Source organism: Camelus ferus, chromosome 32 (genome assembly GCF_009834535.1).
Source record: "Camelus ferus isolate YT-003-E chromosome 32, BCGSAC_Cfer_1.0, whole genome shotgun sequence".
Classification (NCBI taxonomy): domain Eukaryota; kingdom Metazoa; phylum Chordata; class Mammalia; order Artiodactyla; family Camelidae; genus Camelus; species Camelus ferus.
This window is the reverse complement of record NC_045727.1, coordinates 3,291,279-3,315,065: the sequence shown is the minus strand read 5'-3', so window position 1 is coordinate 3,315,065 and position 23,787 is coordinate 3,291,279. Positions and strand designations below refer to the sequence as shown.

The following is a 23,787-nucleotide window of genomic DNA, read 5'->3' as shown; positions in this document are numbered from 1 at the left end:
GCAGACCCTGCAGGAGCTGGGGCCTCAGTGTGTGGGCTCCAGTGCTGCTTCTTTATAAAGGACCCTTGGTGCTTTGTTTGCCTCTTCCTTTGTAGGAATGGATGTATATGGCTACCTCCTGGCACGAGAAGGGCGGCTGGAGGATGTGGAGAACCTTGGCTGCCGCCTTTTTAATATTTCTGATCAACATGCAGAACCCTGGGTGGTTTCTGGGTATGTTTATGCATTCATTTCTCTTCCCAGTTTTCAGTAGATTTCTTTAGGAAATTGTGGTTCCTCCTAAGTAGAATATAGGTTGAAATCACTGGTTTAAGGGTAATCAGACTTGGATTCAAATCATGGGTCTCTTTGCAACTTTGGATGCATTATTAACCTCTCTGTTTTCTCACTTGGAAAATGAAAATTAAAAACCCTGCCTTGTGGGGTAGGTATTAACTGAGATTGTGAATGCATCATGCTCAGCACTGGACCTGCTTGCGGGAGTCAGTCAGTCCTGAGCAGGCCAGGAGCTGTGCTGCTGTGTTACTGCCCTGGCTTTACAAATTCTCTGAACACCTCTCATCTGATAACATATTCAGATCATTTTTTATAATTTTTCCCTTTCCATATCAAGAGTTCCCCTTTAAAAATATTCAGTAGATTTTTTGTTCTGTTTTTTCACTAATATCTTAGGCTAAAGTTATAAGTGGTTTGTAGTAAGGATCATGTAGAATGCCTTCTCTTTGGTTTTCCTTCTCTTTTACTTTTGGTTGAAGTTTCTTTACAGTCTTCTTTCAGATAACATTTGGTTGTTTTCTCCTCCAGGTGTCATAGCTTCTATAGTAAACGCTACTCCCGAGCCCTCTATTTAGGAGCCAAGGCCATTCAGCTGAACAGTAATAGTGTTCAAGCTTTGCTACTTAAGGGAGCAGCACTTAGGAACATGGGCAGAGTCCAGGAAGCAATAATCCACTTTCGGGAGGCTATACGTCTTGCACCTTGTCGCTTAGATTGTTATGAAGGTAAGATGAAAAAATAGATGAATAATGTGAATCTGTAAGTGTGGCGACAGCACTCAGATGGAAGGTTTTCTTGGGCTAGCAGTTCCCAAACTTTGTTGAGATTGGAGTCCTCTGGGAGAACTTCTGAAAATCCTGATGCCAGGTCAATCCAGTATCATTTAAGCCAGAATATTGGGGGTTGGGATATGGGTGTCAGTATTTTTTTTAAGATCACAGGTAATACCAGTATGCAGAAATGTTTGGGAACCACAGCATTAGATATCCTAAATTCATTTTAGGGCTTTCAGTGGACTTGTCACTCCATACTTTCAGAATCTATTTTTCTTGTTCTTTTTTTCCCGTGATTTTTGGTAAGGGTGGGGTGGTTTTTTTGTCCTTTATTGTTTTATTTTGTTTTGTTTCTCAAACATGGCCCACTCATTAATGTTACTCTCTCTGCTGGCATTGTGCTAGATTACTTGGTTATGTCTTTATTCCTTTTTTAACAGTTGCCTTACTTTGGGCCAGAAATATTATTCATTGGATAACTCCATATCCATATGACAGTGTTCATTGTGGGAACTGGTCAGTTCATTGTGACCTCCAGATTGGGCATGATCAGGGTCAGACTTTGTTTCGTTATGTACTATTTTAAGTTCATGTGAACTGACCCTAGGAGTTCAAAGCTCTGCCAGCTTCAGCAACATTTGGTGACTCTGTCACAGATGTTAAAATAGATCTTACAAGATGCAGTTCCTCCAAAGCATATTTTTACAAGAATTTAAAAATAAACCCAGGAGTCTAGAAATGATTTGCTCTTAACAGGAAGGTGAGTTCAAATTTGAGAAAACTTGAAAGTTGAGGGAAAGAACAAATCTGCTTTGATAGCCAGAGAACTATGCCAGTTGTGGATTTGTTCTTAAAGAAACTGCAGCAAACCAAGCTTTTGGTTTCAGATTAAATTCTTGATCCTGAAACTGTAGCTTCCCTAGCCTCTCAGCTGCTTTTATCAGGCTAACTCCTGTCTGCTGCGTGCCTGTTTCACAAGAGCCCAGGAATGCAGTTGAAGAACTCCATCACCACAGTGAGTGCTTGGACGCAGGGTGGTTAGAATTGTTCCCCAGTTAGCCTATGAGGCTTTATGGGCTGCCATCACTCAAGCTACAGTTTGGAGATTTGGATCGGAGTGACTGGTTATGCCCTCTTAGTGCTTCTTGCAGCCTTCAGCTGAGCTTCCTTTACTGGTGAGGACCCTGAGTTAGTGAGGTGCATTCTTAACATTTCCCTCTGAAGTTCCAGTGGGGCTTTAGCAGGAAAATAAAGTTATGCAATAAGTAATTGCAAAGAGCCATATTCTGAATCCAATATACTACCCTTAGGAGTTAGGTAATTTCTGGTTAAGTAACCATAGTGTGTGGTAGAATGTGCACAAGAGTTATAAATGCTGCTAGGGTGGAGGAGTATGCCGAGAAAATCTGCCAGGGAGTGTGTGGGTTTGGGGTTTAAGCTGTTTTTCTGTTTTGATGAGTGCTTTGTACCAAAAAGTACTTCCTCTGTTCCCCTTGACTTCTTGGCATGAAGAGTTGAGTTGACTCTTCTTAAAGTGTCGCCATGGAGCATCTTCCCGTAGGTATGAAAAGAGGCAGGAGCTGTTGGTCTCAGTATATTTGGTCCATCTAGTTCAAGGAAGCCATCAGCAAATGTCTTTTGAGATAATTTCTATGTTTCAGTTGTATAAGTCTGCCTTTCTCCTTAGGTTGTTCCCTAGGTCCTTTAGTTGTGAGATCTGGACATTCACTTTAGACTGTAGGACCCCTCCCCCTGCCCCGCCACCTTAAAGGTAGGACTAAAGGGGACTGAGCACAGCTGGAAATTAACAGCTTGTTAAGAGGCAGTGAAACCTTGGGTTTTGTTGGAAACCTCAACTTTGGTGGTTTCAGTTAATGAAAAGTGTCACCCTTGTTCCTCTAACACTCAGCTAGGCTGCCTCCATGCTATGGTTTACTTATGCATATTTCCTTCACTTAATGAAGGTGCCTTTGCAGTGCAGGCTTTTTCCACATCCATCAAGTGCTCTGGGGAAGAGTACTTCTTAGTTACTCCGTCAACATACCCTCCAGTCTGATCTCACTGTCAGTTTTCCCCTGGCCTTCCCTTTGAAACTTGGAAGGTTTGCAGTTTGGAAGTCTTGTCAGAGTGGAAACATGACTGGGAATGGTAATGTGGTTGAACTTTCTGTATTACATTTTTTCAGGTCTCATCGAATGTTACTTAGCCTCCAACAGCATTCGTGAAGCAATGGTAATGGCTAACAATGTTTACAAAACTCTAGGAGCAAATGCACAGACCCTTACCCTTTTAGCCACCGTTTGTCTTGAAGACCCAGTGACACAGGAGAAAGCCAAAACTTTATTAGATAAAGCCCTGACCCAAAGGCCGGATTACATTAAGGCTGTGGTGAAAAAAGCAGAACTACTTAGTAAGTGTATCTTGTTTTTTTCCGAGTTTGTCATCGTTAATTGTGTAAAACTTAATCTCAATTAAATTACTCAGTTCCAGCTGGTTACAGATGACCAGACAGGTGTGTGCTTTTGCAGCAGGTCTGAGCCCATGTGAATTGGTTTATATTTAGCACAGCCAGATGTAGTTGGCTTAGACCTGCATGGATTGGCAGTGACTGAGTTTTATGGAGTGGCTCAAATCAGCTATACTTGGTTACTACCTATTCAGCTCACTTTGTCCTGAACTAGTTTGGGCTGAATATAACTGATTTTAGCCAATTTGCATTGTTTTGACCCATATAGATTCTCCTATGACTTCCCTTTTAGCTTGGTTTTTTAAAGTCCTGTTTTATGATGAACTGAATTTGGGCCACTTTGGCAAATAAAATGCACTTTGGCTTTTCATTTGAACTTAGGTTGAGAGTATATTTTTAAAAATCAGAACTCCAACTACAGATTTCCTAATGGAATAGAAATTCAGTGAGCTTGTTCTCACTTCCTGCCACACCACTGTTCTCTTAACATCTATAAGTAGATGTCGGATTATGATCATTATTGTGGTTTTGTGTATATGACTTGATATGGGAATATATTTTCAAAATGTTGTGTAAGTAGGAAAATGCGGGTCTTTTTCTTTTCAGGCAGAGAACAGAAATACGAAGATGGAATTGCTTTGCTGAGGAATGCTCTAGCTAATCAAAGTGACTGTGTCCTGCATCGGATCCTAGGAGATTTCCTTGTAGCTGTCAATGAGTATCAGGAAGCAATGGACCAGTATAGTATAGCACTAAGGTAGGCACTTAGCCTCCCGCGGGGGGGAAGGTCGATGAGGGGTAGGAGGCAGGAGACAATGTAATAGGAGTTCTGGAAACACAAGCTTTGTGCCCATGGTTGAAAACAGAGTAATAGTAGTAATGGTAGAAGAGCTGTTTGTGAATTTATGACTTCTAAAAATTTTTTCTTAAGGTATCTTAACATTAAAGAACTCTCACTCAAACCAGCCACACCACTATAACATCTGTTTTCATTTGTGTAGATCATCTTCCTGGCCTTCCTGGTCAACACATATACATATTTTTATAGGGTTAATATGTAGTATATATTTTATATTCTGCTTTTTCAAATCAAAATATTGTAAGTACTTTCCCATGTTTCTACCTACTGTAGTAGTTAAGAACTTAAGCTCTGAAGAATACTACCTTTACCACCTGTTATCTTGGGCAAGTTACTAACAAATTTCCTTGTCTATATCTATCTACCTTATTAGGTATTAAGTGATTAAATAAGGATTAAATGATTATTTCATGTAAAGCTCTTAGCACTGTGCCTGGTACATAGTAAATACTAAATAAATAGTGGTATTCTTACTGCTTAATACAGAAGTGATTTCTTTGAGGGTTGTCTGTGTGTCTATAAAGTTATGGGGGAGCCCTGTCTTTAATCGAGTCTGATCACATCCATTTATTTGTTCAGCAATTGAGCACCACTCATGTGCCTGGCATCTCAGTAACCACTGGGGATGCTGCGATTCTGGGAGCTCTCCGTCTCAGACTTGCAGACTGATTGATACCACGTGCTAAGTGCTTTCATAGCAGTCTCTAGAAGGCAAGGTGGGAGTGCAGAGGGTGGGGTGCCCTGGGTGTGGGTGAGAGCTGTATGGAAGGTTTCAGAGAAGAGGAGATGTTACAAAATAAACCTACAGTTATATAAGTAGGAACAGGATTCCAGCATGGGTTTCATCTGCTTTTTGGGAAGCCCAGAAGCAAATGAGAAATAAAATAGCAGACTTTCATTAGGGACAAAATTTGCTAGAGATTGGACACTGGCTGGCCTAGGTGATGGTCACAACAGGCAAGAGGAGAGAATGTTTAGGAGCCAAGTAAATAAAATGTTCTGGAACACCTGAACTCTGAGGCTTTTTGGCACATGTAATGACTCTCAGCTGCTGAAGTTGAATCCCCAGGTAGGGATAGCTTTGGGTCCTGGGGTCTAACCTAGGAGTTGACAAATCTGTTCCATGGTAGGCATGATGATTTTGGTTGACTACTTAAGTGTTGATATGTTTAATTGTATCATAAGAACATGGAACAATTTTACTCACAGAAAAATAAGTATTTTTTGTAACCTTGTAGCTTAAGAAACCCAATATTGTTAAGAAATTACAGTTGAATTTTTCTGTTAATGATTGCTTGCTACTTTTTCATTGTGTTATTTAATATCTTCCTCTAGCAGAATGCTAGGGGTGAAAAGTGTGAAAAGGTTTAAGAAATATATGGAGAAAACTCAAATTGAGAATTCTAAAACTTAGGACAAGATGCCTTTTTTCACTTCTAGTGGTGGATTCCCTCAGTCCTGCCTATGGAGCTGGAGTTGTTTGGAGAGGCCGGGCATTAGCAGTTTCTCTGTGACTGGGTGGTCATTTCACTGCCGTGCCAGGGAGATGACACATCAGCCAGCAAGAAGCAAGGCAGAGATTCAGGCCTCTCCTTTGTTTTGTTGTCCCCTAGTTTGGACCCCAATGACCAGAAGTCTCTAGAGGGGATGCAGAAGATGGAGAAGGAGGAGAGTCCTACGGATGCCACTCAGGAGGAGGATGTGGACGACATGGAAGGGAGTGGGGAAGAAGGGGACCTGGAGGGCAGCGACAGTGAGGCGGCCCAGTGGGCTGACCAGGAGCAGTGGTTCGGCATGCAGTGAGGCAGGCAGCAGCTCCGTGGCCACACTGGCCTGCCCTGCTCTGAGCACTTCCATGGACTGAAGGAACCTGTAGGAGCCCGCTCTCTGGGAGGACCATGATTCAGCATGTGATTGCAGCAGGGGTCTCTGCCCCTTGCTCCGTATTACTAGTAGCGACTTCATTTTTAAAAACTGAGCCTGACCAACCTTCCATATATCTCCATCCTCCCCTGCTCCAGCCAGGGAGGACCAAGTGAGCACTCAGAGAGGCCCGTGGATGTGTCGGGGCTTCTGGGGCAGAGTGCTTTTTCTAGAACGAATTTCTAAATCTGAAAGCTCGAGGAATAGACAGCGTTTTTGTCTGTGATGTTGTGGATGGGTTTAAAAGAGTGACCTGTTACCCAGAGCAAGAGTGTCATCTCCCAACAGCAGCATGGGCTGGCCCTTTCAGAGAGGCTTTCCTCTTCCAGAAATCATCCTGGGTTGTCCAAACTTTCCCAGTAACCTGCTTCCTTCTGCAATGTTAGTAATGCCTTAAGCTGACAGTTGCTATTTTGCAGAACAATTTTCCTATTTGCTAATCTAGTAACTTGCCTATGAGCCTGGCCTGGATCTGAGAAATAAGTGTGACCTAGAGCATGAACAAAGGCCGCACCTGGGGTAATTAACTAATAAAACTGTTTTTTGTACAGTAATGGTGTTGGGTTGATCAGAATGGAAGCCTTTATGGATTCTTTTTTTGGTCTCTTATTTACAGTGCGTTGATTGGGCCCTAGAATTATTTGCCATAAATAGACTTCCTTTCTTCCCAGAATGCTGGGAGCCTGGAGGACTCCCAAATGGGAACCTCAGGTGATAAGCTGTTTCATCCATTTGCATTTTCAATTGGTAAATTCCCCAGGGAGAGTCCTTGGCCAGATTTTAGACTGATTCTGCCCATCTCTGTCAGGGGTGCTAAAGTTGGTGTCTGGTTTTAGTATTCTATTATGGGGTCAGCAGGGGAGCTCATTCTCTGGGTTGGATACCGGGAGACTTTACCCAACCTCTCCTCCTTGTTTAAGACGCAGTACTTTTGATTATATAGTTAATTTGGAGGTGAAGGTGGTGGGAGTGGTACAGCTAACCCCAAATTCTCATTGAAACAAAATTAGTGAAAAGTGGTACAAAATGTGAATTTGACATAAATGGAAAGTTCTGTCCTAAAATAAAAACAGAAGTGTGCAGTAGTTTAGGAGCTTAGAACATCAGATAACTACGATTTAAAATGGACAAAAAGTTACTGTTAATTCAGTATGAGAACCAAAGCCTGGGCAGCATCGTTTGGTGGAGCAGTTCCTAACGAGCCCAGCAGGCAGTGGGAGTCATGCCAGGGAAACCTGCAGCCCAGAGAAGACACTGCTCATTGACTTTAGTGCTCACTGCAGGATGCAGCCTCATGTCCCTCCTCAGCTCGCCTCTGAGCAGCCTTTTTCAGTCAGTGCTCTGGGAGAAAAGGTGAAACCTCCTCCTCTTCTCTGGGAAGAAGCCCAGCCCCACCCTCCTTATCTTGTTTCTGCATGTCTGGCTCACCACCATAACCCCTGAGATTCCCTCGGGGTCAAGCTGTGCCTTGGAGCCCAAGCCTGTGTGTCGCGTTCCATCAGCACCCTCATCCTCCCCTTTCATCTCTGCCAGGACCCCCTGGATCAGTCTGGCCTGTCCATCCCAGACCCCTCCATCCCAGCAACACCCTGCACTGGATTCCTCAGGTCCCTTGCACCTGCAGCATTTCCACCTTGGCAGTCTTGGAATGACAGCTGGGTTGAAAGAGGCAACTGAAACTATCTTTCTAGAGTACCTGATATAGGACTGAAAACACTCTTGGTCCACCTGAAAGACCCTGCCACCATCACTTGAACCTCATGAGGGTGGGGAGCTCCAGGAATTGGGGGCAGAATCAGGCTTTCCAGCTCTGGCTGTCCCACTGAGCTCCCTGCCAGGAGACCAAGCAGCCTGATGAGGGATGGCCTTCCAGGTGTCTGCAGTCACCACAGGTACTTTCTGCTGTCTGGAGTTTCACGCAGCCAGTCTGGGGATGTTTTAACTGATTCCTGTCATTCCCCCACTCTCTTCCAGTGTTTGAATTATAGGTTTGGAGTCAGTGGGTTGGGTTCCAAAACTCAGCTCACTTGTCAGAGCTGTGGGTCAGGGGCCAGGTAGTTAGTCTCCAGCGTCTGGGCTCCCTCTTCTACCTCTGAGCTGAGCACTGAATAATCCCGTGAGTAGTTCGCCATGGTCCCCGTTGTGAACATCGTCATCCCCAGGGTAATGGTGATGCCAGACTGTCCATTCTTCCCTGGGGGACTGTGGGAACTGATGATATCACTGAAGCCTTTTTGCTCTTTTCTCCTGGCGGTCCCTCTGCTGATCAGGGAGGCAAGGTCCTAAGGAAGGATATTTCCTTCCCTCCAGCTTGGGCCTTCACATTCTGCTTCTGAACCCCTGCTGTGCGCCAGGGACCTGGCAGTTGTGGTCCCTACAGAGCTAATGTCAGGAGCTCTCCTTGCCAGCTTTACTTTGGAGGCCACACTCCTGTCTCTGAATTCTTTCTCAGAGAATGAGGTTAGCCTTTGCCCAAATCTGTAATTCTGAAACTTGAGTATGCTTCTCAGTGGTGCAGATTTCTAGGCTTGGTACCAAACCTTAATCCAAGTTCAGGGCTTGGGCCCAGGAGTCTGCATCTTTAATCCAACCTCAATTTACTATTCTGTGTAGCTGTTCCCTGGCCCAGATATTGAGAACCTTGGGAGGAGGGGGGTTGAGGGCCCCAGAAGCTATAGGCCTGACCCTGAAAGGGTCCCCGAGGGCCCCTCCTCTGCAGTTGCCTGTGGGTGGGGGCAACTCCCATGACTAGGGCTCTGGAGCCTATACCCAGGCCTGCTTGAAGCTGTGGGCACTGCCTGCTGCTCAGCGACTGCATTCTCTCTCCTGATGACAGACAGGCCTGATTCAGCAAGCACCTCACCTCGGCCTCCAGGACAGCGACCACAGCCAGGCCCGCCAGGATTCCCTGGCACTGGGAGGGCCCGTTGAGGTAAGTGCCTTACTAAGGTTTTCCATTTCCCTTGGGAACCTCCCTTTCCAGGAGCAGTGGAAGGAGGTACCAGCCACAGGCCACAAAGGGCAGGCTTCTATCATCTAGATGCTCTGACCTGCCTTGGCTGCACCTGGACCTTCACTAGTCGGGGCCAGGGTGTGAGCAAGATGTTGGTTGCTAGCGTCACAGAACAGGTTATTTATCTCACCAACTACATGGTATCAGGAACACCAAGAATAAGCCAGAAGCCCACAAGTCAGTCTCCTTGGCAGCCATTGAAAGAAAGTTTAGAAATAACTACCCTCATGCATTGCTGGTGGGAATGTGAAATAATACAACTGGTGTGGAATACAGTCTGGCAGTTCTTCAAAAATTTAAACATACACCCATATAATACAGCAGTTCCTCTTTTGGGTACATACCCAAAAGAATTGAAGCAGGGTCTCTGAACAGATATTTGCACACCCATGTTCATTACAGCACTTTTCACAATGGAAATCACCCAACTGTCCATTGTTGGATGAGTAGATAAACAACGTAGTCTACATACAAAGGGACCTTAAAAAGGAAGGAAATCTTACCACATGATACAATGTGGATAAACCTTAAAGACATCATGCTAAGTAAATTTTCTGATACTACATTTAGAAAATTAGTCTTGAGCATTTACCTAATATGTATATGAAAGCTACACTAAAGTAGTCATGCTGTACACACAGAAACTTCTGCTGGCGGTGTCTCTGGGATCTTGTTTATTTTAACAGTTCCACAGAATCCCATTCTATGGATGGAATGGAATTTGGTAACCCTTCTACTATTGGTGGACCCCTGTTTCCAGCTTTGTATATAATTATTACAGTCTGCACTGTCATGAACAAGTTTTGACATGATAGTCCAAAGACATGCTGAAGTCAAGTTCCTTGTAGTGAAATTTCTGGATCTCAGAGTGTGTGCATTTAAGGCTTTGATGGATGCTGTCAGATTGCAATAGATGGGAGTGCTTGTTTCCTGGACCTTGAGTGTGATAAAAACTCCATCATCTTGGTTTGCTTGTGCTATTTCCTGACATTCTTATGAACTGGGCCACAAGGCCAGCCCTATGCCGTGTTATCTCATCTTAGCCTCATACTTCTGAGGCATGAGTGGAATTAACCCCATTTCATAGGTGAGCAAACAGTCTCTGATGGACACATTGGCTGTTTTCATCTGTCCAGGATTTCTCACCCTAGAGCTTTAGTATGTTCCTAACTGTGATCTCTGCAAAATTTTATAGTATGTTAAGGAGAAAATGAGCTCTAAGTACCCCTTGCTGTCCATCTCAGTTCTTGGCCTTGCTGGATTTAAAGGCTGCCAGACCATCTGGCAAGGCCAGCACCATCACGTTGTAGCTTTTGCTGGCCACTTAAATCTTCCAGTGTCTGTCTCTTTATAAACAACCTTAGTGTGACCTCCTTTGTGTGCACAGCTTTTTTCCTTCTTTGGGTAAATTTCCTGGAGGGGGATTTCAGAGTGGAAGGGTATAATCTTTTTTTGGAGCTTTCATGGGGGCTGACTAGCTGGTCCTGTCTCTGTAGGCCCTGGCCAGCCCTGCGGCTTCCCCATCCACAGTCGGTGTGCCCTAGCTGTCCCAGTCTACCATCCATTGGCTTCATGTTTGGGGCAAAGTTGAAGCTTTCCAGTCTCTGGAATTCCCACCTCACTTCCCCTTGCTGCAGTTGGGAGCTTGTGGTGGGCTCTGGTGAGGCCTGCTGAGGCCTCGATCCTTGATTTCTCAAGACTTTGGGTTTTGGGGCCCCTTACCCCCATAGGACCCCCTTTGCTGGCTCTGGGTTGGAGAGTGTTACCTGGACCGAGGCCCCATCTCTACTTCAGGGCTGAGGGGGACTGTACTTGATGAGGTTTATTGTGTGTGTGAGGGTGGGGGTTGATTGGTGGCTACTTGTGTCTTACTCTGAGTCCCCATACTTCTTTCAGTTCCTTCTCAGAGGAGTTCCATCCTCCCTATTAGGAGGGATGAACCTCTTGAAGGGAGGGCCTCTCCCTACTACCAAGCAGAAGCCTCAGGTCAGTGGCCTGTCACTGGCTGTGTGGCCCTGGGCAGCTCTCTTAGCCTCTCTGTGCCTCCATATTCTTTTAGAAGACAGCTCAGAGTTGGGACCTCTCTCTTGGGGTTGTCAGCATTTTAGCCTTGGAGTGGGCTGTGTGGGAGAGGAGTGGCCTCCTAGGGTTAAACCTTAGTCCTTTAGGGGTCAGCATCCCTGTGGACATAGCCTTGCCCTCTGGCCCGTGGGCTGGGCCTGGGCCCTCTTTGGTGCTGGATCAACAGATTTGCCTGGAACCCTTCTCAGTGCCAGGATCTAGTCCTACATGGGCCGTGGCCCAGGGAAATTATTTTTAAAATTTTGGATCATCTTCCACTTAAGACCTTGGTCTACTCTGCCCACTGGCCCATCTCCTTTGTCAGTCCCCTGGGGGCAGTGGAGATTTTTGTCCAGGAATTGAGTGGGAATGGTAGCAAGCAGGAATCCATCCTGAGAGAGGCCTCTGCCCTCCTGCCTGGGTGGTGCCTAGACTGAAGCCCCACCCTTGATGGGCTGAAACAAGCTGATCCCCCAAAGCCCCCCAAAGCCCGAGCTACTCCCCAGTCCCATGCTGCTGCTTTGCTGGGCTTGATGTTGTTTGAGGGGAAGGGACAGAGATAACCCCTATGCACGGTCCCCACCTGGAGCGCCTCAAGCCAGCCATGTGTTGACCAGAAAGGCAGCTTCTGTCAGCTCAGGGGAGGCCGAGGGGAGCCACCTCAGAGGACAAGGCCATGTGGAGACCCCTAGGCTGATCCAGGAGAACCATCTCTTGCAAAGAATAATTGTGCCCATGCACTATGGCCAGAGCCTGCTAAGCGGCCAGATAAGCTTTTTTTTTTTTTTAAATAAAAATGTAAAATTTGTAAAATATAACATACATAAAGAAGTATATGAAAACATCACACGTGCACTTTATCTAGGACAAGAACTGGAACGTTTCAACAGTCCCTGAAGACCCCTGTGTGCTCACACCTGATTGCACCCCTTTCCCTTCCTCCTGGCCTCTAACCCCAGCCCTTGCCGGACGTAACCACTGTTCTGCATTTTGTGTTTATATTTTATTTTCTGACCTTGGAAGTTCTATGAACGTTGAGCAAACAGTTTATTTTTCTCATCTGTAATATTATTTCATTGTTTTATTTTCAGTTTTACCATGTTTTTATCCTGAACATCACATTTATTTGCTGTTCTTTAAAATTTTTTTGTAATGGAATTATTGGGAATTGAACCTGGGACTTCATGTATACTAAGCACGCACTCTATCACTGAGCTATATCCCTCCCCCCTCATGTGCTGTTCTTGAACTTTATGTAAATAGAGTCATATTGTCTATTTTTTTAATGATACCTCGCTTAACACTTTTCGAATTGATCCATATTAATACTGTTTACTAGGGGAAAGGTATAGCTCAGTTGTAGAGAGAGTGTTTACCATGCACGAGGTCCTGGAGTCAATCCCCGGTACTTCCAGTAAAAATAAACAAATTAATTACCCACCCCCCAAATTAAAAAACTATTATTGCTTGTTCATTTTTTATTAATAGACATTTTTAGAGCAATTTTAGGTTTATAGAAAAATTGAGTAAATAGCACAGAGAATTTCCATATACCCTGCACACAGTTTCCCTGTTAACATCTTACATTAGCATGGTACATTTATTACAATTAATGAAGACTGATAAAACTTTTGTTGTTATTAACAAAAGTCCATAGTTTATTGAAATTTCCTTTAGTTTTTACCTAATATCCTAGTATTCTTTTCCAAGATTCCATCCAGGACACCCCACTACATTTAGTTACATGTCCCCTTAGGCTCCTCTTGGCTGTGAAAGTTTCTCAGATTTTCCTTTTTTTGATGACCATCCTTGACAATTTTAATGAGGACTAGTCAGGCATTTTGTAGGATACTGCATTTTCAGTGCTATATAATATTCCAATATGTGCATCTGTACACCCCCATCTTATTAATTCTGCCATTGATGGACGTTTCAGTTGTTTCTAGTTTTTTTTTTTTTTTCAAGTGTTGCTGCTATGTATGTTTTTGTATGTGTCTTCTGTGCATAAACACAGATTTCTGTGGGGTTTTGTCCAGAGATGGAGTTGATGTGTGTAGGGTATGTGCATGTTCAGTTTTAACAGATTTCTGTCAAACTGTTTTCCAAAGAAGTTGTACAAATTTACGTGCACACCTGCGGTAGTTCTTTATTCCTCACTGGCATTTGGTATTATCAAACCTTAATTTTCTCCTGGCTATGGTGTGACAGTGATTTTGATTTACATTTTTCTGTTTTTATAATAAGACTATCATTTCACATATTTAGGAGTTATTTGTGCTTCTGTGAAAAAAACTTTTTTTGCCCATTTTTCTATTGGGTTGTTTATTTTTTTCTTATTAATTCACAGAAGTTCTTTATATATTCTAGATGTAATTCAGAATGTGAGTTGCAAATGTCTTCTTCCAGTTGCAAATGCCTTTTCATTCTGTTTATAGTGTCTTTTGATTAACAGATGGTCTTAATTTTAATGTACTTGAATTTACTTATCTCTTTCTTTATGGTTGTATTTTCTAATTCTTAAGAAATCTTTCCCTATTTCAAGGTCAAAAATATATTCTGTATGTATGGTGTGAGGCAAGGAGCCAATGTTACTGAGTTTTTTAAATTTATGTTTAAAATGTGTAACCACCAGTTATTGAAAAATTACCTGCTTTCCCACTGATCTATGATTCCAACAGGGTTACAAATCAGGTATTCACAGACTGGCACCTCTGTTTCTGAGCTCTCTTGTTTCACATCACTGGTCAGTTCTTCTATCCCAGCACCTGTCCCTTACAGTCTTAATTACTATAGCTTTATAAAAACGATTGATACTTGGAAGGTCAAGACCCGCTGATCTTATTCTTAGCAGGTTTTTGGCTATTCTTAGCTCTTTATACTTCCATTAAATTGTTAGTATCCTTTGGTTTAATACAGTTTCTTAAGGTAGATTCACAGTTTTCAAAAGGACATAAAGTGAGATTTCCCTGTTCTCATTTTTTCTCCTATTTCCCTCCTCAGAAGCAACCATAGTTACTAGTTTCTTGTGTATTTTTCCCAGAAATAGTTTGAAATTACGTAAGTCTGTGTATATACCAGCCCCCTTTTTGTAGTTGCATGATTCATCAGCAGAGTTTATTTAAAAAGTAAACTCTCCATTTTCAATGAAATTTTTTTTTAATTTATGTATTTTTAAAAAATGGATGTACTATGGATTAAACCCAGGACCTTGTGCATGCTAAGCATGCACTCTACCACTCAGCTATACCTTCCCCTGGAAATCTGTTTCTCAACAGGTCATGATGTATAAATATCAAAGAGATATAAATGTTAAACTTTATACACTTCTAGTCTTGAGTTAAAGCATTTTGAGTAGTTTCCAAACTTACAAAATATATTTTATAATTTCTTACTAATTTTGATGACAGAGCAACCAATTTCAGCTTCTCCATTACTTCATAGCTGACTGCGGGACATGTTTGTCTTTTCCTGCTGCAGGAAGCATGGATTGCTTTTCAAAATAGGAAGCATCCTGGTCATGCTGAAGTCACTCTTTCAGAAACAGAGCAACAGGAATAACATATTTAGTATCTTCTTCTAATGTAATAATTACATTTGGGGTTGGCTCTATCATTTTCTATTATCCTTTCTGTATTTTAAAATATCTTTTTAGGTTTCTTTCATTTTTTTCCCCTTCCGTTGAATTGTTAGTTTTATCTCTATTTCTGTCATTAGTGTTTACCCTAGGAATAGCAACATGCTTGTCACTGTTACCTACATCTGAAACTTGCCAGTGTCTTTACCGTGCTCCTGGGTGACAGGCCTGCAGATCACTTAGACTGCGTACTCGTGCCCGCATCTATAATTCCCGTAGTGTGAGTCTGCTGGTGAAGAACTCTGTTTTTGTTTGTGTGTCTGAAAATACCTTGATTTTCTAATTACTGTATATTTTCTCCAGATTTAGAATTCTAGGTTGCCAGTAACTTCAGCACATGAAGCTATCATCCCACTGTTTTCTGGCCTCCACTGACTGTTGAGATGTCAGCAATGGGCTGATACTCCTTTAAGGTAGTGCCTTTTTTCTTTTTATTTTTCTTTCCTTTCTTTTTTCTTTTCTTTCTTTCTTTTCTTTTTGCCTCTGTGGCTTTTAAGATTTTCTTGTCTTTGATTTTCTGCAGTTCACTATAGTATGTCTAAGTCTGGATTTCTATTTATTTACACTTTGGGGGGTTTGTTGGAATTCTTGCATCTGTGGATTGCTGTCTTTTATCAGTTACAGAAAATTCTTAGCCATTCCCTCTTCCGATAATACTCCTCTCATACTCCTTTCTCAATTTGTTTTCCAGGTATTTTAACTCTTTTTCTGTATTTTCTAGCTTTTCTTTCTTTCTCTGCTGCGTTCTGGGAGTTTTCTTCTCATCTTTTTCCACTTCATTTGTTATTTTGCAGTGTCCACTCTGATGCCATGTCCGTCCATCAAGTTTTTTTGTTATGTTTTGTTTTTTATTGAGGTGTGGATGATTTACAGTGTTAGGTGTACAGCAGAGTGATTCAGTTATACATATACATACATACTTTTTTTAGATTATTTTCCATTATAGTGTATTTTAAGAAATCGAGTATGGTTCCCTCTACTATACAGTAGGTCCTTGTTGCTTATCTATCTTATATATAGTAGTGTGTATTCATTAGGTTTTTGATTTTGGTGAATGTGCTTTTCATTTCTAGGATTCCATTTAATTTTTTTCTGCTATGTTCACTTTTAATAGTTTCCTGTCTCCAGCAGATTTTCAAGTATATCTGTTTTTCTTTAAACAAAGTAAGCATGGATATTTTATGATTTATATTTAATACTTTCAATATGTGAAGTCTGGATGGAGCTGTAATGTTTATTTCTGTTGGCTCTCACTCATGGTACCTTGTTTACCATGTACTTGGTTACCTTTTACTGCGTGCTGCTTTGAAAAATAATTGTGTGCTTCTCCGAGACAACATGAAGGTGCCTTCCCACAGACAGGATTCACATTTATTTCTGCTTAGTGCTTGGGGAGTGCTGCCAGTGACTTTACCTTCGTGCCTTGAGGGTTCACAGCGCCTCTAGTGGTGGTGTGGCTGCAGGTGCTCACGAGCCAGTGTTTGCCCCCCCCAGCCCCCAGGTGGGCAGCTATCCTGGTTCTTCTCAGCACCAAGGCAATGCTGCCTGCAGTCCTTTGAATTTGGGGGAAGGAGGGCAGCTTTACTTCTGGTTTGCCTATACCCTGAGGTGTTAGCCCTTTGGGGTCACAGCTTAGTGTCCTGTGAGGTTTCCCACTTTTGGTGGGCCCTGGCTTTTCTTTGCCTTTTGTGCTTTGTGGGCCCTCAGAACCCATGCTTGCTTTCACAGCTTGGTTTATGTGGCTAGGTAGATGCCGCCAGGGGAAAGGTGACCTTGTGTGTTCTGATTCTCTCTTGCTGTCTCGTAGATTTTGGCCTGGAAATTCTCTACTATCTTGTAGTTATCTGATGCTTCTATGAGGATTTAAAAAAATATTTGGAGAGTGGCCAAAATGGCAGAATAAGAAGACCCTGAGCTCACCTCCTCCCACAGCACACCAAAATCGCAACTATTTACACAGTGCCTATTGATGAGAACAACCTGAAGATTAGCAGAAAAGATCTTCTACAACTAAAGACATAAAGAAGGAACCCTGAGACAGGTAGGAAGGGCGGAGGCGCAGTATAGTGAAGGCCCGTACCCCTGGGTACGCAACCCAGCAACAAGAGGATGATTATAATAGGAGAGGTTCTCCCCAAGGAGTGAGGGGTCTCACCCCACATCAAGCTCCCTAGCCCAGGGGTCTTGCACTGGGAAGATGAGCCTCCAAAACGTTTGACTTTGAAGGCCAGTGGGACTTACTTTTGGGAGAGCCAGAGGCCTGTGGAAAATAGAGACTCCACTCTTAAAGGGCACACACAAAATCATGAAACAAGCTTTACAAGTAGATGAATGGATAAAGATGTGTGTGTGTGTGTGTGTGTGTGTGTGTGTGTGTGTGTGTGTGTGTGTGTGTGTGTGTGTGTGTGTGTGTGTAATGGAGTATTACTCAGCCATCAAAAAGAATGAACTCTTGCCATTAGCAACACATAGATGGACCCGAGGGTATTATGCTAAGTGAAATAAGTCAGACAAGGAAAGACAAATATTGTATGATTTCACTTATATATGGAATCTAAAAAGACAAATGAACAAACATAACTAAGCAGGAACTGTGTCATAGACATAGTTGCCAGCAGAAAGAGGGATGGGGAGAGGAGATAAATAGATGAGGGGGTTTAAGAGGTACAAACTTCCAGTTATAAAAAGGTGAGTCGCAGGTATGAAATGTACAGTGTGGGGAATATAATCAATAATAATGTATCTTTGGTGACAGATGATAGTTAGACTTAACATGGTGATCATTTGAAATAGTTCAAAATAGTGAATTACTGTGTTGTGTACGAGGAACTAATACCGTGTTTTAGGTCAATTGTAATTAAACAAACAAAATGGACATTTATTTTATACTTTGGATTATAACCCAATACTCCTTTCTTTTCTTGCTCAAATTGTTCTAACTTTGGCCATTCAAAGCTTCTTCAGTTGGGTCCTGTGTCCCTTTGACATAACTTCATCTTTGTTCATTGTTTTTGTTTTTGAGCACTTCCTTCATTTCTGGCACTACAGTGTTCTCCAGGCATTCGTGCATTCTCTGTCCCAGTCCTAGAATTAGCCATTTCTCCAGGGAAACTTGATTCCTTTTATTGGAGAATGGCATTAGAAACCTAAAACTGGAGCTAAGTGTGCTCATTGCTACTGAAGTGTCCTTGCTTCTTGGCTCACTCAGTTGATAGTGCAGTACATGTTTATATACACATAGCTAGAAATATTTCTATCTAGAGTTGTCTATATTGATATTAATCTAAATGTGAGTTCATCCTGGTGTCTCCGACTGTAATTCATTACCACATGGATTACCCTAGCCTTCTTCCCTTGCTTATCTGTAACCTCCCACTCCAACAGTAAGAAAACTGGCTACTGCCATCTGCCATCTGTACCACAGCATTTTCATTTATTCTCAGCAAGCATCATTACTGGATACTAAACTTCCTCTTGTTTCTTAAAACAAATGGTAGAGTATTACTTAGTCTCTACATGTTTCTTTTTTTTTTCCTTGAAGAGTTGATTTCTAGTCTAATAGCATTGTGAGAAAAGATGCTTGCTATGATTTCAATTTTCCTAGATTTACCAACGTTGGTTTTGTGACCTAACATGTGATTTATCCTGGAGGATGTTTCATATGCACTTGTACAGAATGTGTATTCTGCTGCTTTTGGATGAAATGTCATATATATATGTATGTGTGTGTGTGTGTGTGTATGCACACACACATTCATCAAGTCCAGTTGTTCTAGCCTATAGTTTAATGACTGTTATCAAAAAGACAACAAATAAGTGTTGGTGAGGATGTGAAGAAAAAGAAACCCTCGTGTTCTGTCAGTGGGAATGTAAACTGGTGCAGCCATTGTGGGAAACAGTATTTCTCAAGAAATTAAAAATAGAACTACCATATGATCCAGCAACTCCATGCCTGCATATTTATTCAAAGAAAACAAAAACACTAATTAGAAAGGATTTATGCCCCTCTGTTTGTTGCAGCATTATTTACAATAGCCAAGATATGGAAGCAACCCATGTGCCCATTAATAGATGAATAAAGATGTGGAACATTACAATGGAAGGGGTTTTATTCAGCCATAAAAAATGACATTTTGCCATTTGCAACAATATGGATGGACCTGCATGTGAACATTTCACTGGGCAGACAGCATACATTGGACATCGTTCCTTGCTGATTCATAGATCCACCTCGCACTTTCTGAAGGCTGCATAATATTCCACGGTATGAATGGTCTCAGTTTATTTAACATTTTTATTATTGATGGGCAACCAGATTATTTCCAATCTTTTGCTCACAGCAGTGCAGCAGGATTGTTTGTTTTTATGAAAGTGTGGGAGGATTTCACCAAAGTTAAGTGCTTGATCAAAGAGTATAGATGTTTAAAAATCTCATAGATAATGTCAAATTGCCTCCCGGAGACTGGGCCAATTTATATTTTCACCATCAGCATGAGCTGTTTCTTAAAGCCAGCTGCAAAGGAGAGATCAGTATCAAACTTTGATCTTTGCTAATCATATGTGGAGAGAACTTGCTGTCATATTCATAGCCCATCCATTTTCCTGACTCTAGAGAGGTGTATTATATTTCGAATATTTTACATGTTTATGCAATTTAGCATTCTTCTGGGATTCTGTGTCATACTTAGGCTTTTTGTCTTCCATGTTTTCTTCTAGTACTTTATGGTTTACTTAAAAAAAAAAATCTGAGATGTGCAGTCATAATGAACCTTTACATACATGGCACCTAAGCATTTACAGAAGTAAAACTGCCCTCCTTCCCTCTTAAAACTAACCACCATCCCACTCACCACTTCCTGTCCCTGTGGCTGGTGTCTGTGAACTTGTTACTGATGTTTGCTCCTAGTCCAGAGGTGAGGAGCTTGCACTGAATGTAAATCTGTCGCAGAGCTGTTTAGGCGACTTTCTGTGAGCTAGACTTTCTCAAGGAAGCTGGTGCACGTGCCTTTGTGGGCACAGGCAGGCACTGGCCCAAGGGCCAGGCTGAAGACTTTAAAATATGCAAAACAAGACCATATCAAACTATACACTCTGCACTTGGTTGCACTGTGCAGGGAGACTTCTCTCTGTTGATACCTGCAGTTCATTTACTCATTTTCATTGCTGCAGAGTGGTGTCAACATTCCTCAAACATACATAGCAATTTTCCTGCTGCTGTTGGTCATCATTTAGGTCGTTTCCAATGTTTTTCTTTCACAAACACCCTGTCATGGCCTTCCGGCCATGTGTGAGGAGTTCTCTAAGGTGAGTCTGAGAGTGGCCCTGCTGTATGCTGTAAGTTAAGAGCCAATTGCTGTGCAATGTAAGGATGGCCCGTTCTCCACATTCTTGGTATTAGAAGACTCATTTTTCGGTCAGTTGGGCATGAAATGGCGTCTCATGAGATAAATTTGCTAGTGGGGTTGAACACATTCTCTTATTTATAGTCATTCAAATTTTGTGTCACTCAGTCGTCTTTTGGGATGTAGCTTCATTTTTCGTCTTTTGAGCTATTTGAAAATGACTGGGTGCAAGGGATACAGCCTCTTTTTTCCCTCCCAGAACAATCACCAACATGAGTAACCCAACTTGTACCAGCTAAGCTAAAATGCCTTTCTCAAATAATGCATTTAATGACTGTCGCTTACACCTGAGAGGTTTGGTATCCTTCTTTGCCCCCCTTGCATTTTCTCCCTTCACTTTTGTTAGAATCAGCGTTTGATTAAAACCCCTGTTGGCATTTTCACGTATCATAAATGTATGACATGTATCATTCACACTAAAATGTCACTTCCCTCTAAATTACTGAACTTTCCTAAAAACGAAGTGTCCTCATTGATCCAGTATGACCGTTGCTCCTTTCTGTTCACTCCTAGGCCTTTTTCCCCTCTTGTCTGACTGCAGTGACTCCCCAGCACAGGGCTGAGTTGTGGGCGTTGGTGGACGGTGAGTGTAATTCTGGAATTCAGCTCTTCTGGCTTTTCCCTTATGTCATAAAAATGGGAATTATGGATACTTCAGGTTTTCCTTTTTTTGAAAGTCAAGAGTGGATGCTAAATTTGATCAAATTCTCCCCCCTCCCATATCTGTAGAGTTGATTTGTCTTTTTGTTAACAATGGGAATGCAGAAATTTACAGATAAATTTTGTGTATGAACAGTATTACAAGCCCAGTGCTTTGTCTCCAAGCTGCTGACAACTTTTTAACCATGTTAATTATCTCTGAAAAACCCTAGCTTCCTCATCCTTGAAGGGAGACAGTGGAGCCAGGGCAGGAATACTGTGTCACACAAGCAAGCAGACCTCCTACTGTGCTTTCCTGCCCAAGGTCACTGGGAATGCGCTGTTCCTTTTATCCACACAAGGGCAAAACCGTGCAGGGTGCAGGGTGCAGGGTGCAGGGTGCAGGGTTGGAAGCCCTCAGTGCACATCACCCGCCCCTCCCAGAGAACAGTCAACAACACCACACTGTGAACTTATCATAGAATAGATTTATTTACCTGAAACCATGTCTGTGCGATGCTTGTTACCAGCACAGAAATAAACTGATCTCTATTTACAGTCTAAAGTCAAACATGCATTGTGATAAATTGACATTTAGCATTTTATTAATATAAATGCATGACAATTTGTATTGCACCATCATCTGTCTACTGCTTCTGATTTCATTAAATAAGTTACATTTAATACAGTGCAAAATAGCTGTTTGCACACTCAAAAAAATAGCTAAGTTATGAACTGAAAGCCTACATTTTAACCATTCAACACCTGTAGTGTTTTCAATATATTTATAAATAAGCAAACTGTACAGGGCCAATTAAAAAGTAGCATATTTCAATGACACCACAGAGAAATCTGGCTACTTACAACTGAAGGCATGCATTACAATTGAATATTGTACATTTATTTAAGTTATGACATTTTGCAGAGAAATATGGAGACTTGGCTGATGGCTTCTAAGTTCTTGGATAAGGTTTCAGAACCTCATTTTTCTTGCAGCAAAGAAACCAAGCTTCTCTGGAGAGGCTTTCTGATTCATTAAGCTAAATTGTACATTTGTAATTAGTTTCATTTAAAAGCTAAAAACTCCATTGGTAGTACACGTTTCCTCCACATAACACACGAGTTGGGGACTTTTCCCTAATTTTCTTTTTCCCCCAACATCAATCATGCAGAGGGCTGGTAGATGTGTTGCTAAAAAAACGCACATGCACGCAACCGAACACCCTTTTATTTCTGCAAAATGGTTTAGGAAGCGGTTACTCCAGTATTGCTGAAAAGGAAAGAGAGGAAATCAGCTTTATGAAATACAGGGAGGAAATGTTAGAATAACTATAAAAGACTAAGATTAATAGTGACAGATGAAAAAGGAATATTCAGTTTGATCTCTTAAGATTTCAAGACCAGCATTTCGGATTAACTGTCCCTGAGGCGCTGCCCGCACAGGGTAGCATCTAGAAGCACTGGCTCACAGACCCCCCCCCCCCCCGTGTCGTCTTGGCTCCAGAGCAAAGTCACCCCTGGCTCACAGGACAGTCCCACCAGGTACACTTCAGGTGTAACAGGAGAAGGAAAGGTCTCGGTTAGCAGTGCGGAGGGTAAGGAGAGTGAGGAGCGTGGTAATCAGCACCGAGCCTCGGGCTCCCGCCCCTCCCTTCCCTGGGGGGCCTGCTCATTATCATTCCCTTTCAAGAAAGAAGGTGGCAGCTGACCCTTGTAAACCAGGTTAACCCGGTAACCTCAGGGTGGTGGTTTTGACAGAATCTGGTGCCTCCAGGCTGACGAAGCAGGCGTGGCAGACACTGAGCTAATGCTGTGGCCTCACACATTCCTGAGGTCTGCCCACCCAATGTCCGGGGGCAGAGGGCCCAGCTGGGTGGTGATGTGGCCGCAGCTGCTTGTGAGGGAGCTGGCAGCTGCCCTGGTCTGAGCTCCTGTAGTTGCCCCTGCCCAACAGGTCACCTGCCTTGTGCAGATGCAGAATGAGCTGCCGGCATGGGATCCGTTTAGGGGTCATGTAAGATCGCCACCTTCTGGGTAAAGGGCAGAGTTCCATTAAAGAGGTGGGACCAGGCATGTGGTGGCAAAGAACAGAACGCTTTCACAGGACAGATCTTTAGCCCACTTGCTTGTGGGGAAAGGACGTGTAGCACGTTGCAGGCAGAAGCTGCCCGACGGCACTTGCACGGCCGCCCCACCGTTAACGGCCATGGCAGAGCGGGCCTCCCTGCAGGCATCTGGTGAGGGGCCGGGCAGCTCCACCCTCTAGAGGACGGAGGCCAAGGCTGTGCCCACAGCAGCACGGTTGCTGATGAGGTGTCAGTGCAGACGAGGTTTTCGGTGGCAAAGACTGAAGCAGACCAGACAGAGGGACTCTGCTTGCGGCAGCAGTGGTCTTCCCCACTCCCAGCTGTCTGGGCTGAGGCAGGTGGGTGCCCAAAACCACCCCTGTGGGCCGGACAGGTCTGAAGCTGAGAAGCCGCAAGGCAGCAGCCACCCGGGACCATCTAGGGCCGTGCACGTCTCCTGCAACAGCCCACACCATTCAGCTTGTTTTGTAAAGGTCAGTAAATCAAGGAACTGACTCAGGACAAGTCGACTATTAGGTTAGGTTGGTTTCCACTGAACAGCACCCCACCCAACAAGCTCAGAGAGCCTGTTCTGGTTTGCAGCCAAGACATGCTCCTCGCATTTGACCCACTCAACCTGTTTCTACACCTTGTTAAAACCAGCAAAACGTACC

General features: G+C 43.0%; 2 protein-coding genes across 6 annotated transcripts in view; one reads left to right on the top strand and one right to left on the bottom strand.

The window, feature by feature from the left end:
- Positions 1-23,787, top strand: part of ANAPC7 (anaphase promoting complex subunit 7) — a 37,394-nt gene that overhangs the window by 12,369 nt on the left and 1,238 nt on the right. For 2 of the 5 annotated variants that reach the window (XM_032471609.1, XM_032471610.1), the window contains exons 7-11: positions 96-213; positions 805-1,001; positions 3,235-3,459; positions 4,123-4,273; positions 5,989-6,852. In XM_032471609.1, coding sequence (XP_032327500.1) covers positions 96-213; positions 805-1,001; positions 3,235-3,459; positions 4,123-4,273; positions 5,989-6,178 — 881 coding nt within the window. In that variant the 3' untranslated portion in view covers positions 6,179-6,852. Of the gene's footprint in view, positions 1-95; positions 214-804; positions 1,002-3,234; positions 3,460-4,122; positions 4,274-5,988; positions 6,853-9,134; positions 9,231-15,309; positions 15,420-16,813; positions 17,048-19,026; positions 19,271-20,921; positions 20,992-23,787 lie in introns of those variants that run through there. The other 3 variants (XR_004316606.1, XR_004316607.1, XR_004316608.1) reach the window with 3 other exon arrangements.
- ATP2A2 (ATPase sarcoplasmic/endoplasmic reticulum Ca2+ transporting 2) overlaps positions 21,631-23,787 on the bottom strand; it is a 52,855-nt gene continuing 50,698 nt past the window's right edge. Inside the window, 1 exon segment of the mRNA XM_032471608.1 lies at positions 21,631-22,317. Within this exon segment, the coding sequence (XP_032327499.1) occupies positions 22,304-22,317 (14 nt within the window). The 3' untranslated portion in view covers positions 21,631-22,303.